Genomic DNA, 17,993 nt, shown 5'->3' with positions numbered 1-17,993 from the left:
ATTGCGTTCATTCCACAATAATTTTAAACGTGTGTACTATTTTTACGACTTGTAAAAAGCTGGAAATATCTAAATATTGTCATATTAAACGCCAGCTATGGCAACACCCATATGGCTTAGAATAACACTGACCATCCCAGATGATCAAATTGAATATGAAATTAACTTTCTTTCTAAAAAGATATGTTCCATATGAAGGTGAAGTTTCATTTTCATATCTTTTAACTTACGGCGAGACTTGTGTTGAATTTTGAAAAAATAGGAAAATATCTGGCAACACTGTATAAACTGATGTTTTACCCCCCGATCAAAATAACTTTTTCATAAGGCCAATGTATCATCTCAACATGACGAGGTCGCTGTTTCTTTCTTTATTATAGAAATGCATTTTGGTATTTTTATAACTTGTAAAAAGTTGAAAATATCCACAAATCTAAATAAAACCCCAATTATGGCAACACCCATGTGGTTTAGAACAACACTGACCATTATAACTGATCAAATTTGATATGAATAAAAACTCTCTTTCTAATACATGTTCCTTGAAAGGATGATGTTTCATTTTCACATCATTTAACTTAAGGTGAGATTTGTGTTGAATTTCGAAAAATAGGAAAATGTCTGGCAACACTGTATATACAGATGTGTTTTCCCCAAGCTCAAATGTAGTTTTTTCATAAGACCAATGTATCATCTCAACATGCTGTGGTCGATGTTGAAATCGGAGCACTACCATATGGTTTATGAGCTATACAAAGTTGGTATATTTTCATACTTTGAAAAAATTGAAAAACACCCTATTTCAAATAAATGGTATAACCCATCCTGACATCTGGTGATTATTTTTATACTTTCAATGCGGCATCTAAGGTTTGACCTATTCATACCTTATAAAGAAAACAGTATATATATATTGTGTATATTACTACACTGGCTTCAAAACTTGACAAATTGACTGCTGAAAAATGCAAAAATTGTGAAAATAGGCCTAAAATGAAAATTTGGCTGTTACCATGGCAACGGGGATATTTTTCCCAAATTTATTTCATGTGTGTTTGTTTCAGGTCAAGGTGCATCAAATATGAAAGTTTAAAGGAAATCCATTTTTTGACCGTGGCAAACATTTTAAAAAAATTCTCCAAAATAACAGATAATGCCTCTTAAGTAGGCACTCTGGTTCTCAACCCTCGCTATCCATTTCATATTGAACTGTCCCACGTACCCAACTCACAACAAAAATTAATGGAAAAGCGATATCCAGTTCATAATTCTATAAATAATGGTTCAAAATATTACTGATTTTAAGGATATCATCCGAGGTGATTAATGTAACTTTTATTATTGCGTAATTTATGTTTCTGGACTCATGAAGTTGGTGCTGATGAATTGTTTATTTATCGGAAGAACAATATTTATATGTCTTCGTTAGTTTACTGGTATTTTTGTATTTTGGTCGCATACCGGTGACACTCTGCGGGGCTATTCCATTTAAAATCCAGCCAAAGTCCTCCATAGAGGGAGTATGAGTTTTGAATACAATAAACAATTGGGGAATACAAGGGGAATATGGGTTTCAAAATGATTAACCGACTTACATTTTTAAAAAAACATACTCCCTCTGTGAAAGATATTGCCAAAATCTTCCACAGAGGTAGTGTGGATTTCAACTGGAATAGTCCATTATGGTCCCACACTATTTTCATAAAATGGAATGGTCTTGAAAAAGGAGCGGCAAATCACAATTTAACACCACGATATTTTCTGGAAAGGCATGAAAGACAGCCGGAATGAGGACAAGTTCTTTCATCGTGGTCAAAAATATTCACATTCTACAACAACAACACCATGTTTATTATGTATTGCAGCTCCAGTGACACCTCGTTAATTTCTGTTGGATGTTTAGAAATAGGTATTAACATTTTACCACAGAGAACCTACTCTTGAGAGGGCACTCTATTCACGTGGTTTCTTTTCCAACGCTAAAAGATCACGAATTTTGGTGGTTTGCAAATGAAAAGTGTCCGCACTATCGATTGATTACGTAACTGTTATGAATAATTTATTAGGTTTTTCAAATAAAAATGATGCAATCGCCTCGACCCATTAATACATTATTATCTGTATTATCAAAGTAATTGGAATAGCAATACGGTGAGTTCACTGAACTACGCCCTAATACTGATGGAGTTTTAATGGCGTTAATCCTCTCCATACACAGATGAACAAATACAATAGATGAAGGTCAACACGTATGACCTCCTATGTGACATGTAATATGTGATGTACAAAAACTTGAATATCATAAAGATCAGTATTCGTTTGTGCATATGAACTGCACGTTTGCGTTGCTAAATATTACTCATTATATATTATGACAAATATTGGTATTATGACAATACGGTATATACATTGTATATAAAACGACTAATAGATCCTGCTATCATGGCGTCAGGTCAATGTTCATCATATCCCGTATGTTTCTTAAAATTCACTCATATTTGAGACAAATTGCTGTGCCCATTTTATAGGTGCACAGGTAGATCCGTGTTGTTTTTATTTTCATTTCTTTTTAATGAAAGAATTAAGATTTTCCACTGCACGGGGGCCACAAGGGTGATACTAATTTTAATGCTATATTTTCAAAACGAATACGTGTTCCCGGTTGGCTCTATAGCGATTTCATAGAAAAGGTATTTCTAGTACAATGCAGCGTCGGACTCTAGCTGAGAGCGTAGCCTAAGTCATTATAGACTCCAATAATGGCTCTCCATACACAAATGAACAAACACAAGGAGGGTAGTCTCCTCCGTGGCCTGCTTGATTTCGATGGAGCGAAACCAAATTGGCTGCGGAGGAGACGGGTCATTTTGCCATGCAAATGAGCTGAGTGTCGTAGCCCTGATTTTACTTTGAAAAATCAATATAAGTGGAAGTTTTCACGCCCCGAGTAATAGGCTTATTCCTATACCAAGAACAATAATTATGAGGTGTCACTGGAATTAGATAATAATGGAAAATGAGATCTTCAAAAATTGATTAAAAAATTGATTAAAAAGTTAATGAAAGAAGTTAATAACAAATGTTATGACGCAGTACAGGCAGATCCGGGGGTGTCTCACCTTTGGTTTGGGTAGAGATATGCAACTGAGACTTCGAAATACCTCTCGACTTTAAACCAAATTAGACGAAAAACTGACCCAAAATTAATTCCATTTTTGGAAAATTTTGCTAAAAAACGATGAAAATTGGCACTTTTTCGAAGAAATTCTTAAACCAAATTTTCATGAAATTGAGGGTCATCAATAAACCAAAATGGCTGAAAATGCACCCGAGTCTTAACTAAATGGCTCAAAATGCAATGTTCTACCAATGTATTCCTCAAAGGCAGTATGTGTAGCTTTAACAACACCAGGCACAAAAAGAAACTCGTCAGTTATAGTCGGCCTTGCTGTTAAACAACCTGATAATTTTGAATTATTCTGAAATATACATTTTGTTAATTGGACTTTGCTTTCTCAATTGACACCCTGTTTGTGAAAATTGAGCAAGAATTGATCAAGATATGCGCCTCCAAACCCACAAACCCCAAAATCAAAAGTTGCCATTTTAACGATTCAATTGTGCCTGTGGCACTATGTGCGTTATAGATTGGCTCGTGGTGCTTGTGTGCAATACAACCATGCGTTCCCATTGAAAATCGTTGAAATTGCAACTTTTGATTTTGGGGTGTGAGGGTTTGGAGGCGCATATCTTGATCAATTCTTGTTTGATTTTCACGAACAGGGTGTCAACTAAGAAAGCAAAGTCCATTTAACAAAATGTATATTTCAGAATAATCTAAAATTATCAGGTTGATGAACAGGAAAGAAAACTATAACTGATGAGTTTCTTTTTGTGCCTGGTGTAGTCTTATCACCACGGGTTGGCCGTACGTTTTTGCAACGACTGAGGCACTTGTCAGTGTAGCTTAAGGGTACCGATACATCGAGGGTTGAGAACCAGAAAGCCATTTAGAGATAAACAACTTCTAATACTTTTGCGAACTAAACCGATTTACAACTCGCATTGTAAGTGTCTGATTTAACTCACATAGAGGTTATCCATGTTCTATAGACGAATCTCATTTACGCATTCCATTATCTCTATTGTATATATTATTCTATTAATCCTCCTTGTCCTTGCATCTTCTGTAGGCGTTAGGCGGCGTTTATTTGCACAATTGGGCGGTCAAAACACCAGTTTGGTGCAGCGGGGACCCAGTAATGGCCGACCAAATCCTGACCATGACTTGGCTCGTGAGATTTGTCTATAAGCAGTCCCAGAACAACGCCAAATATGGATTAAAAGACCTTTGACCTTGGATGTACAACAGCATCTAATGGGAAACTGTGCACATCAACAAACACCATTTCTATCAAAAAGGCAACGTCTGATATAATTTGAAACCACATAAATTACTAGAGTTGGTTCTTCTCTTGGATTTGGACCAAGCTTTAGAATATCGAATGTTGCGTTTTGAAATAAAACAAACCAGAAATTTATCACCCATTGTAAAAGATATGGCACATGTACCGAATACATGTACATACATTGGCTGACCTTGTGGATTGCCTGGCCCAGCCATGCTAACCACATAAGGAGATTATACGATTAACCTAGTGCAGTGACAATAATTGTCATAGCAGGGTATTATTATGTAATACTCCTGATCCATATTTGGCGTTCTCTTGGACTGATAAGCTGCATATCAGCGACTGCTATACCTTGTTTAGGACTTTCAAAAGAAGTACCTGCATCTGCAACTATGAATGTTTCAAAATAGCCCGCCAATGCCATGCAGGTAAATCCGAGGTCATGCGTTGAATTGGTTTGAATGAGGAATACTACGGGAACCAGCTCCTTTTCTTAGAAGTCACACATGAGTAAAGTGGATAACCTCTTTTTGGTCCTATAGACGAATCTCACGAGCCAAGTCATGGTCAGGATTTGGTCGGCCATTACTGGGTCCCCGCTGCACCAAACTGGTGTTTTGACTGTAGAATAATGTATAAAATAGAGATAATTCCGCAGGTAATCCCGTCGCATCTATTCATACATAGTCCTTTGGTCACAAGTATTAGACATCCCTTTGAAGTACCGTTTGATTAGGTGTATGACTAATTTCAATATGTTTATGAGAAAAATAGAGCCTTTCACTCAGGGGCGTAGCAAGAGCATCAGGGGCCCATGGACAAGGAGCAGTACCGGGGCCCTTGTAACCAGTGTTGGATTTATCTTATGTAGACCCTGGGCCAGGCCAAAATTCGGAGGCGGGGGAATAACATATTTTGTTACGATGTTAATAGGACATTTGCGCGCAAAGCACGCGAAAAAATTAAATTTCAGACTATTTTAGCCCAGATCACTGAACATAAATTTTGCCATTTGAATGCGCGCGAAGCGCGGACAATTTAACAATTTTACCCTATTTTGGCCAAAAACATGCTGTTATTGGGGTTAAAAGAAAGATGCATAGGGCAATTTTGGGGGCCCTGGACACGGGCCCATCTGACCCAGTGGTAAATTCGGCCCTGCTCTCCATTATCAGCCCTTATTTAATTTTTGCTTTTGGGCTCGGGCCCCTGAACCCTCGGGGCCCATGGACTTCGTCCACCCTGTCCCCCCGCTTGCTACGCGCCTGCTTTCACTTGAAATCAATACATTACATAATCATGATCATTATCATTAATAAAAACACTGTAGACTAACAATATCCTCATGTATAAATGTCGGTAATTCCATTAGGAATTAGTCACATTTACAACAAAAAAAACATTTACATGTTCTTTTTGCATGAGTGCTTGAAAGGGATGACATGTTATGTTATACGTGAGTTTTAAAGAATTTGATTTTCCAAATATATCAGGTCACCTTCCTTTAATTGTATTCACGATATTTTGACATAGAACGACCCCATTTGTAAATTCACCACTACTATTTCTCTTTTCCTATATTTCAACAGTGTACAGCTGCAACTGGAACGCGGGTATTGTTTGACCAGCTATTTCATGAGCCTCAAAACTGATTCTAATTGGAGATGGTTGCTCAACCTCAACACAAGCTATTGCCGGTACTTCGTACCACTGGAATCTGAATGTGGTAAGAAAACACATCCAAGAAAGTCTCGACCTCTTTTAGGGTCCATAACTTTGATCACAATTAACTTAAGGGATCTGGAATGAGCGTTTTGAGCGTTTCGACAGTATTTTTTATGGAACATGAGAGCACCTCAGACGTATCGAATTGCATTCTGAATACGAAGCATGTCTTTCTGATATCAAATAATTTTCATTTTTGAAAATCACGATATAATACAAATTTTATGACAAATTATAAAAATTTGATATTTTTCAAATGTTTGATATATAACAGTCCTCGAAGTAAATTTTATAAATCTAATGATATATTCTTAAAGTGTATGTAGCTGGGAGGAAAAAGCCGACGATCAATTGAAAATTTAGACCTTTCATATTGAAGATATTGATTTTTTCCCCAAAAAGACCTATTTTTTTTGGTGTTTTGGTAAAAAAAATCCATATCTTCAATACGAAATGTCAAAATTTTCAATTGATCGTCGGCTTTTCATCCCACCTACATACACGTTAAGTATAAATCATCAGATTTATAAAGTTTACTTCGAGTACTGTTAAATATCAAAAATATCAATTTTAATGATTTGCCATAAAATGTGTATTACATTGCGAATTTCAAAAAATCAAAATTATTTGATATCAGAATGACATTCTTCGTATTCAGAATGCAATTCGATATGTCTGATGTGCTCTAATGTCCCAAAATAAATACTGTCCAAACGTTCATACCCCTTCCCTTAACTCAATAAATTAATATGGACGTGTGTAAAATTTTGTTAGCTATGGTATGATACCAAACGTGTGTAAAACAATATCGGAATAATTGGAAAATTAATGATTGAATGGATATGGTGCGATTCCAAAATGTTGCAGTATCATTTATTATATATGTGACGTGTCATGTCAAAAGGAGACACTTTTGGGCAGCATCGTAAATGGAGAAATAGCCAAAAATCTGCCCGGGGGTGACTTTTTCACAATTTGAGTTTGTTGCAAATTTGTGATGTTATTAATGTAAAAAATATTGTCTGATAGTTTCAAACCGGAATATAACTGGCATCTTGTATTTTTTGAGACATTTTTGAAGGTAATTCCTATTCTCAACATTGTCAATAATATTTTTGAAGGCCGATATCTCAATTTCCAATTTTATAATACCATAACTTACGAACTCAATATCTTCGCTTTGGAATGTCCGATTTCATTGGGGGAAACGGCATTGTGGAGCAAAATATCTCTAATTTAAGATATGTAAAACCTCAAAATTGATAACCTGCCCAAAAGTGTCTCCTTTTGACACGTCATATATGTTAAAGGATACGTGTTAAGGGCTCGGTCACCCACCATTGCACAGTATTTATTTTGGGACCTGAGAGCCCATCGGGAACACCAAATTGCTTTCTGAATACGAGGAATGTCCTGCTAATACCAACTAAATTTGATTTTTGGAAATTCGCGATATAATACAATACAATTTGTGGCAAATTATTAAAATTAACATTTTTGACATTTAACAGTGCTCGAAGTAAACTTTATGTACTTAAAATGTATGTAGCTCGGAAGAAGGTCTTCGAGGACTGTTAAATGTTATTACCCCCTCCCAAAAAAAAAATCAAAATTATTTGATATCAGAAGAACATTCCTAGTATTCAGAATGCAATTTAGTGCGTCTGATGTGTTCAATAATATCCCAATTGAATGACATGACACGAGCTGTTGAAATTAATACAAGTGTAATAATTTTCATCATCTAAATTTATATCTAAACATTTGAATGTTGACATAACAGGTGTCGTACGCAGCAATAGCTCCAACTCTCTCCAACCGAATAGACTACCCGTACTTCTATAGATCCGTTATGCCAGATACTATGTTTAACGCCGCTAGGATCCGTCTTATGAAGGAATTTGGATGGAACAAAGTTGGTACGATACATGGAAAACATGAAATCTTCTCATTGGTATGTATGCTGCTTACCGTGTTGATAAAAATTGGGGGAAAAAAGTTTTGAAATTCAAATTAATTTACCTAACATTTAGCTGAAACACAAATTTAGCTGTGTTATGTTTGATGAATCTGTTATTCCACACAGACACTAAACTGAGAAAAATCAATTTGAAAATTTATTGTGAAATTGTTGGATATCAGGTTCATGCACAGGCCCACAGATATGGCAAAGAGAGGGGAGGGAGAGAGGGAGGTGCAGTTCTACCTAGACCCGTAGATCCAGTGGCATAGCCAGCTGGGGAGGGGTGTTAGGAGGGAGATTAGGGGGTGTGGTTCTTCAAGGTATGTTTTTCGCTCTTATACGTTGGGAATATGATTACATCTTAATTTGTGGTTTATAAAGCGTTTTGTGATAACTGTAATAATTGTAAGGTAAATCGTTTGTATAATAATAATAATAATAATAATAATATTAGGGTAGGTGCAGGTAATATGGGACAGCAGGTAATATGGGACACCGTTTTCATTTTAACAAAAAGTAGCTTAGAGAAGGTAAACACTTTAAGTTGATTTGTTAAGTGTTTAGAGACATCAATTGTGCTTCTAGAAATGCAGTTTTGGAGTCTGTGTATCAAACTCTTGGAAATCAATGCCAAAAAGAGTGAAATTGCCCAAAAAATTATGTCGTTTTTTTTGGCCTGATATAAAATCAATGACGTCACATTTTATGATTGTGTATCCAAAAACTCTGGTACTGAGGGGCATTTGTCATTTTTTATGATCTTTAGGTGATGGGTAAAGCTTATCAGCAGGTAAAATTCCACTGACAAGTGGCACTTTCCTTTTATAAATGATTATTTTCTCTGATTTTCAACTGAATGGGTGCAGGTAATATGGGACACATAGGAAATTGTGTGCATTGTCAATGCGAAAAGCAAAACTATTTAGAAAATTGAATTTTCTTGTAGAAATTTGCATTTAACATTCAAAATCATGTAACAAAAATGTTTTTAGAACAAAAGAGTGATTTTCTGAACTTTTGATTTTCACCATAGAGATAACACAGTGTCCCATATTACCTGCACATGCAGGTAATATGGGACACTTGACGATGACGTCATTTTGACGTCATAGCGTCCAAACAAATATAAAAACAAGGTAACATTGCCTGTTTTATTAATCTTAAAGGACAGGTTGTTCATCATAACAATCTCTTGTGGGCATATCTTCTTTAGTTTTTATGCAAATAAGCTAAACGTCCTTAATGGTCCCATATTACCTGCAGGTACCCTAATAATAATAATATTAACAATAATAACCGTGGTGTAATAATAACACTAATAATAATAATAATAATAACACTAATAATAATTACGATAATAATAATAATAATAATAATAATAATAATAATAGTAATTATAATTATAATGATAACAATAATAATAACAACAACAACAACAACAACAACAACAACAACAACAACAACAACAACAACAACAATAATAATAATAATAATAATAATAATAATAATAATAATAATAATAATAATAATAAAGATAATAATAAAAATATTAATTAGTCATCAATTTCTCTTTTTCTCACTATTTATTTCTCAGGTGGTTGATCATCTTATCGAAGGACTCCATGATGCCAATATCACCATCCTTACATCAGAAACCTTCGCTTCAGATGATCCTTCACATCAAATTCAAAATTTAAAGGTGAGCTTAAAGAGCTTCAAAGTTATTTGCTGTCGCTAGAGCATTTTACAATTAGGACACGGACAATAATGGGGTAAACTATACTATGATCAGCTCGTAATAGGCGGGAATTATTCGGTTTTTGTTACAGCGCGAGTATATAGAGTCCAAACTAATGCTTATACGTTATTCTTTTTTATTTCCTTTCCAGACTGTGGATGCCAAGATTATATCCGTAAATATGTATGCTACAAAAGCAAGACGTGTTCTATGCGAGGTAAATAATATATACCTCATTTAATTATAGATTCCTGCTATCTGATTGGTTGAAAGTACGGTCAATGAATTAGCTATTCCCTACCAACGAACTATTGCCCGGTCATGGAAATGAACTAATGACCGGTCTCGTGCGTCCCGATCAAACTGCGCAATCACAACGTCCACTTACATCCATTCGGTATATAAAACAAATATTGACTGCTTTATATTCGGGACATGGTTAAAATAAATTATAGGCCCGCGGTGATCTCAAAACCATGCTATGACCGGTATGGTTTTGAGATCATCATGGAGCTATAATTTGAACCATGTCCCTCATATAAATCAATGTTTATGTAATATTTTATATTGTTATATAAAAGCGAATTACATCAAAGATACACTCTACAGTACCGCGAACATGATATTAATTTAAATATATGGAAAATATATGCAAACCAATAATTTAAAATACAAGGAAATGATACGTTTGCAAAAGCGGAAATGAACAGCACTGTGGAATATGTAACAAATATTATTAATAGGACAGTACTTCAGTATATATATATATATATATAAAAAAATACATAAAACAACGTAATTATGTTATAACATTGTTTTGATTAACTATATATTATATATATATATATATATATTACACGCAAGAAATGCACAAAAACTACAATACCAAATGAGAGCAAAAACATGCTAAAACGTGAAATATACATCAGATGGATAAAGTATAAAAAATATTAAACAAAAAAGTGTACGGAATCGCACAGTGTGAAAGAAAACAACTTAAATTTTAAGTGACGCAATTATCAAACATCCGATCAGATTAAATAACGATAAATATGAACAATACTTTGACTAACATCACTGAACATCAAGACATACACATTTCATATCACATACTTTATCTCCAAACAAGGAAGCTCCTAAAATATTAAAAAATACATAAGTATCATCAAATTTAACAGCCTACGTACTGATTGCAGACTAAGTCATCAACTTAAACAGTCAATTATTTCTATACATTTTGAAGAAGGTATAAGTTGAACCATTTTTATTCATGGATTGAAATAGAACAAAGTGTGTGAAATATGAGTGAGCAGCGGACATCTCTGTGCGCTTGCGCGACGCGGGGGGGTGCCTGAGGGGTGTGAGGTCCCTGAGTCGTTGGACAATTTTACAAAATTGCGCGAAATGTAGACCAGGGAAGTATTTGCCAAAACATGGGGGACATTTCACCTGTTTCCCGTGATTGACGGCCACGAGTCAATAAATTCATATTTTGTTGTTGACAAACTTTAATAGGCTTACAAGAACAACATGGTTGGCGATGGCTACGTGTGGATGTTTGTAGGCTGGTACGTACCAAAATGGTGGGAAGTACAAGATGAATTCGTGCAGTGCACATTGGAAGAAATGCGTAAAATTGTTCAAAGTTCATACTATATCGCTACAGAGAGTTTGCAACTAAGTACCAGTTCTGAACTGACTGTTGCAAATATCGTAAGTAACTCTACCTGTATACCAAAATCTAAACATCAGGATTCTTCCTCCTCCCATCCTCCTCCTCATCATTCTCTTCATTGTCATCATCCTCTTCCAACTTTCCTCCAGTGTTTAGAGCACTTTTTAATACACTCTTTATCATTTATGCCTATTGTTTGCATTGGCGTCACCTGACCGACCCTAAAAGTAGGCCCGGCCAAGGCCTTTATCAAACATAATTTACAGCAAATCTTTTTAAAAAAAAACCCTACCTATCTACACAAATCGAGGCAGAACACACAATGGAAGAGTCAAAAAAATTAATTTGACACTGGAACGTACTTTTTGCAACTATGCGATGCTGCAACCACCAGACTTCATCAGCCAACTGACCTGTTGGACGGGTAACGTGATATACGTCAGTTGTCTCATGAAGTCTGGCAGTTCCAGGCCAACGTCACAAAGTTGCAAAAGAGGTAGGTTCTAGTATTTCATTTGTTCTTCAACGTTCTGGGTGACTCGCTTGTGTTTACACCTAAATGACTTCAGCTAATCGTAGATCCATCCTTTGCTCTCATTTTACATAGGGTTTCACTCCCTGATGAGAATTGATCAAAAATTGAATTCCGTCCTGAGGTTGGTATCTGTCAATGAGTTGACCAGATCACCAGGCTGTCATTAGAGTCAGCATAGAATACAAAGGAGTCAACGAGTTGCATAAAGATTACCTTGTGTGGTATTTTATAGTTCCCATGAAGTGAGTTTTGTCTGAGGCAATTTGGGGTTAAATGTTTAATCCCACACTACAAGAGTTCTTACCGTCGATTTGGTTGAAAAAGGTGGTGAACCATGATCAATTCTTTTCAGGCAGTAAAACCTAATGAATGATACAAATGTTAATCCATAATTTTACGCTGATAGAAAAATTACAATTTGTTGCGGGTGGCGTCTTTTTTCCTTGTCTTGCTTTCTTTGATTTTTCTTTGATTTCCTTTATTTATTTTCCTGTCTGCAATCCCACTTTCTCAACAGACTGCGGCACAATACGTGGAGATGTTCAATGAATACCTTAAGGCTCCAAAATGGTCCAATTATGCATGGAATGCCTATAATCCGTTAGGTTACGACGCTGCCTGGGCTATTGCACTGATGCTGGATAAAGCCGTGTCAGTTCTTAAACCAAAAGGACTGCGATTGGAAGATTTCACCTATGATAACATAGAAATGGGGAGAATCTTTTTTGAATTGCTGAATGAAACTAGATTTACTGGAGTATCGGTAAGACATTTAATGGCGTGGGGGACTTGCATATATTGGCAAGCATAGTGTGCCTGCGCAACTCTTTTTTCGGCATATCTGCACATAGTGACCGCCTTTTTCAAAAGCTTACATGCATGTTTTTGTTTTTAAGGGGTCCATCAAGGTATATTTTCTTTACTTTTACGGGCCCTCTAAGACCCCAACAAAAGTGCGGTAATGGTAGATGCCAACATCTCCAATCCATTCGATGTCTACCGGAGTTCTGAACGATGATGTTATGACTCGATTCCTATTTTGCCAAATATAGGGGGTCATTCAGTATAGAGCCTTTAAAAAGGCTAAAAGAGGCGGTAATTTTGTGTGGCCTGCTAAAACTTTGGGGTCATTGGGTGTCAGACATTGAAACATAATTCAATTCAAATGAATATTTCAGGTTTAGGCAGTAACGTCGACAGGTGAGGAGGGGCGTTAATGAGTGCGTTATTTCGGGTAGGATCGGTCGTCCAAGATTGTCGTTTTTATTTTATTTTTCAAGAAGAGGCTAAAGATTTGGTGTATCGTTATGTTATTTATTTAAATAAAAAAAACCGATAGTAGTATAATTGATGCCTGAATTAAAACGACTGGTTTGCGTCGGACGTTAGGGCAATGACGCGCCGTGATTGGTTGCTGACCTGCGCAGTACGGCATTCTGGTCTGGTTGACAGGGCGTCATACGCAAACTAGTCTTCTTAATTCGGTCTTCAATTATAATAGCACAATAATGTTCAATATTATGCTCGATACAGTTGATCGCATTCTATGGTGTGACAGGAAGAGTCATCGGTATCCATCGAAGCACCGATAGCAGTATAGGGCCAATGTATACGTGACGCCTAAATTAACTAGATGAACAACACAATAAATAACACAGAATGTCGTGTATTATTTCCGTAGGGTCCTGTGAGCTTTCGCGATGGTGACCGTGTAGGAATTATACAAATCCGACAACTACAAGGTATCGTTTCGCACAAGGTCACTGTAATGAATGTATCATAATGCTCTTCATGAAATTTGCAGTCAAGTTAGCTCAATCGATAAGGCGTTAGACTATGGTGCGAGAGGTTGCGGGTTCGAACCTTGGTGGTGCCTAGTACGCTCTCGTGAAAAATTGAGTTAGCTTGAAATTCCATTGCACAAGGAACTTACTGCTAATTGTCTCGTTGTAACCCGTACGAAACTCGTGGAGCTGATCCTGGTTGCGAAGGGTATTTGTGGAATGTCTAGGGTGTGTGCTCTTGAAGCAGCAAAGTCCCTGAATGGTTTATGGAATGATGTGGTCAGCGACAACCTGTAAAGTGTGCTGAGGCTTGTGGGTCAACGTCTAGGCGTTGTGCCTGTGCGTAGTGCAATATAAATTACTGCGATATTTTTTTATAATATATATTAAAACACATCAAAAAAGGAAAGTCACCAATAATTTGGGGCTGCCATGATTTTGAGCACAATGAATTTAAAGTTGATATAAACGCTTGGAGAATTTTGTTATTACATTCGCCAGGCAGTTTTATAGGGTTTAACGCCCATCTTGGATTTTACCACGTACCCCAATCGGAAAAATGGACACATGCTTGTTTTTTTTTCATTATTTCCCCAAAAGAGACAACATCAAGTGAAAACAAAATATTATACCTACGAGGTGTAATAGAACGTGCCGATTTGTTTTGGGGAATAGGTTGCGTACAAATAAAATCAACCTTTGTTTTTCTTTTTGTGTGTGTTTCTATTCTGTAGCCGGTTGTGCTAATTCGTCCTGGATATTGCATGAAGAAGAGTGTTTCTTATTTGTAAACCAATCTCTCACATATTCGCAAGCGGCTGAGCATTGCAATAATACTGGGTCGGTCATAGCCGCTATTGTAAATGAAACGGAGTATGACTTTATATCAGACAATTTACAGAGAAACAGCGGTAACACTGAACACCTCAGATGGTAAGTGGCCGTGGTGTTTATATAAACATCTAAAAAAATGTAACTAACCCCCCTTAAATAATGACCATTATTCAAAAACGGGTGATTGTATTACAAATCTGTAAAATGCATTGGAAGCAGAATTTATTTCTGCACATTTGGCACCTCATTTGCAGCAATTGACTAAATATTGACGTCACAGCGTACATTTAAATCAATGTAATCCAAGATTTAAAAGTTTCAGTAAATTGTATTGATTTTGCATTCAGTATAATGGAAGGAAATCTGTGTAATGATATCTGAGTGTTTTTGTATTGTAAAAATGTGTATGTAAGTGCAACTTTCAAATCTGGACCTCACTACATTAAATTGACCGGTGTTTTATTATTTTCTGGGCTATCAAATGAGGTGTCAAAATGCGCAGAAATAAATTCTTCTTCCAACGCACTTTACAGATTTGTAATACAATAGCCCCATTATTTGAATAATGGCCATTATTTAAGGGGGGTTAGTTTATTTCAAATGTCTTGTCATTTGCTCTTCATGGCAATTTCAGTTATCCGCGTTCTATAAGCTGCATATCCTATCAGCGACTGCTATACCTTGTTTAGGATTTTCAAAAGATGTACCTGCATGTGCAACCATGACTGTTTCAAAATAGCCCGCCAAAGTCATGCATTGAATTGGTTGAATGAGGAATACTACGGGAACCAGCGCCTTTTGTTAGAAGTCACGCATGAGTCACGTGGATAACCTCTATAGAATATGTAACATCGCACGCTAAACAATAGACTTATGATAACACGCTCAAAGTCCTAGCTGTGGTATATTTTCTGAATGAGAGTTGTATTCTTTTTAGCTATATTATTTTCATTTAGTTATATGTTTAATGGACCCAAATAAATCCAAAATCTAATCGAGATTCTATTAATTAGAAAGTTCAAAATATTGTAAATATAATCAATGCAGCAATTAAAGGGGCATTGTGAGGTTTCATAAAAAGTACGCCCTCATTTTTGGTCAAAGTCCAGTTTTTAACATATATGCAATGTTTGTCCATGCACTAATCAGCATCTGAAATAGGTAAGCTAAAAATCATCATGTTTCATGTAAAATTGTATGATTTTGTAATAAATGTCTGGATCCAGACATTAATTCCCCCACACAATTCTATAAGACATAAGCTTAACGTGGCGCTACACAATATGTCTCTTATTTTAAATTCTTGCACGCTACACTCTGAGTATTCAATGTATCGAAATAAAGTGAAATATTCTGATTTCATTTTCCCAAGAAATCTCTCTGAGCCACGTTAATAACGTTGTTTTATTGTAACTGACGCACTCATAAAAACAAATTCTATTACCCCCACGACCCATTATTCAAAATCGGGCACTGTGATTTGTTGAAACGCGTCACGTGAGAGCCCATTATTCTGCAATAGTGGGTCAAGCGCCGTAACACATTCTAAACACAGCATTACGCTTGGTTACGCGTGCAGTATTTCGTGCAGTGTCACTTACGCGTACGCGCTCCACCTTGAAGTAAACAACTTAAAATATTTGTGCCAAAAAATGCTATTTTCTTTTTAAATTCTCTTTAAATCGCACTATTTTCTGGTAATAGAATAGAAATTTGAAATAATGGGTTCGGCTGCGCCTCACCCATTATTTACGTTTTTACTGCCTCGGACACATTATTTGCGTGTAAAGGATAATACATTACCCTTTATTTCTTAAATAAAGCGCAATAATTTATAGTGTGCTACACGCGCATGCATAAACTATCAGCACACTTTACATGAATTTCCTGAGCAATGTGGCCTAAGACGCATCATATTAGCAACAATCAGGGACTTACAGCTAGGAAGCGCACATAATATACATGTACCACCAAAATACAAACAAAATGAGTAGCGAAAGCCTAGATAATTTTGCTTTCTATTTACAAAAAACTGTTCAAAATAACCAACAAAAACTCACTTTTTAGGTGTGTAGGCGAATTGTCTGGGGAAACAGCCCCACATTTAGGAAATTTAGCACCCCCCACAGCAAAATGGTAAGCGGTAGGCCTATATGAAACCTACTGGACTCCGCATTTAAAACTTTTTCTTTAAAACCAGATTTGGCAGATAACTTGTTAATCTATTGCAGGTTTATTGGTCTGAAAAGGAATGATCAAATCTACGAATGGGAAGACCAGCGATTTGATGGCAGAATGTGGATACCATCCGGAAGTGAACTTAATGGTGAAGAGGAATGTGTTTTCATGACTGCTGATGCCGCCAACGGTTGGAAAACAATATCATGCGATACTCCTTTGCCATTTATATGCAGGATGGAAGGAGGTACAGTGAAAAAAAAATGTATTCTTTCGATTTACATTTTAGTTTGACACTTTGTCCCTTTTGTGATCCAAGAACAATAATTCAGTTTCATCACCATGAAGGGTGTGAGGAAATTAGTTGACATCCATTTCAGCTGCCGTCAACATAACGTTGTTATTATTCTTTATTTTATTATTCTATGATATCAGTGACCAGTGTAAATTTAAAATTAAAATTGGGCTGAGAACCGAACCCTATAAAACTCATTTAAAACATACACTGATGGTAATTTGGCGTTCTAAATACAAATAGCATGCATCCGATCAGTTAAATAAGATGCAAACCACTGTAAGGTAGTTACTCAAATACCAGCTGCTTTCAGAGTTGCAATAATACACGGTGATCAATCGTATCAAAAGCATATGACAAGTCGAGAAGAATCAAAGTAACGACAGCGCCTTTACCCATGGCAGATAAAATATCACAATGCGCTTAATTTGGATGCTATGATTCGCTCTCTAGATAGACTAGTACAGTTAAGTGATAGTCTAGCATGTGTCCCACTCCTTTGAATAAAAGGGTTTGACTGCTGGGAATTTTCGCATATTCATGAGGGCCGAGCGTTCGTTTGTGCCGTGTCTAACAATCACGCAAGCGTTGCGTGCCTTCGAGTATACGCGATAGACCGTTGCGTGCCTTTGCGATTACGCGATACACCTTTTCTGCTACGCGGAAAGTGCGTAGCAGTTTTGCCTGTCGCATTTCATGGAACAATCGGCCTTCATTATCGGGTGATGTTAGACTTTGACTGCTTGAACTTGTCTGTTATCTTTTTTAGTCCATGGGTTTGACAAGGGAAAATCATTTTTAAATGCATCTACATCCAAGTTGGAATTTAGACCTCTTTGTGTTGGAAATCTACC

At 36.3% G+C, this 17,993-nt stretch overlaps 1 protein-coding gene across 1 annotated transcript in view; it reads left to right on the top strand.

Annotated features, from left to right (window-relative positions):
- The window catches only part of LOC140143818 (gamma-aminobutyric acid type B receptor subunit 2-like), a 45,485-nt gene that overhangs the window by 10,053 nt on the left and 17,439 nt on the right, over positions 1 to 17,993 (top strand). The window contains 9 exon segments of the mRNA XM_072165629.1: positions 6,002 to 6,053; positions 6,056 to 6,138; positions 7,921 to 8,091; positions 9,695 to 9,799; positions 9,990 to 10,055; positions 11,354 to 11,551; positions 12,566 to 12,811; positions 13,582 to 13,655; positions 16,898 to 17,091. Coding sequence (XP_072021730.1) covers positions 6,002 to 6,053; positions 6,056 to 6,138; positions 7,921 to 8,091; positions 9,695 to 9,799; positions 9,990 to 10,055; positions 11,354 to 11,551; positions 12,566 to 12,811; positions 13,582 to 13,655; positions 16,898 to 17,091 — 1,189 coding nt within the window.

This window comes from Amphiura filiformis, unplaced genomic scaffold, assembly GCF_039555335.1.
Source record: "Amphiura filiformis unplaced genomic scaffold, Afil_fr2py scaffold_29, whole genome shotgun sequence".
In the NCBI taxonomy this organism is placed as follows: domain Eukaryota; kingdom Metazoa; phylum Echinodermata; class Ophiuroidea; order Amphilepidida; family Amphiuridae; genus Amphiura; species Amphiura filiformis.
This window is presented reverse-complemented; position numbering and strand designations above follow the sequence as displayed.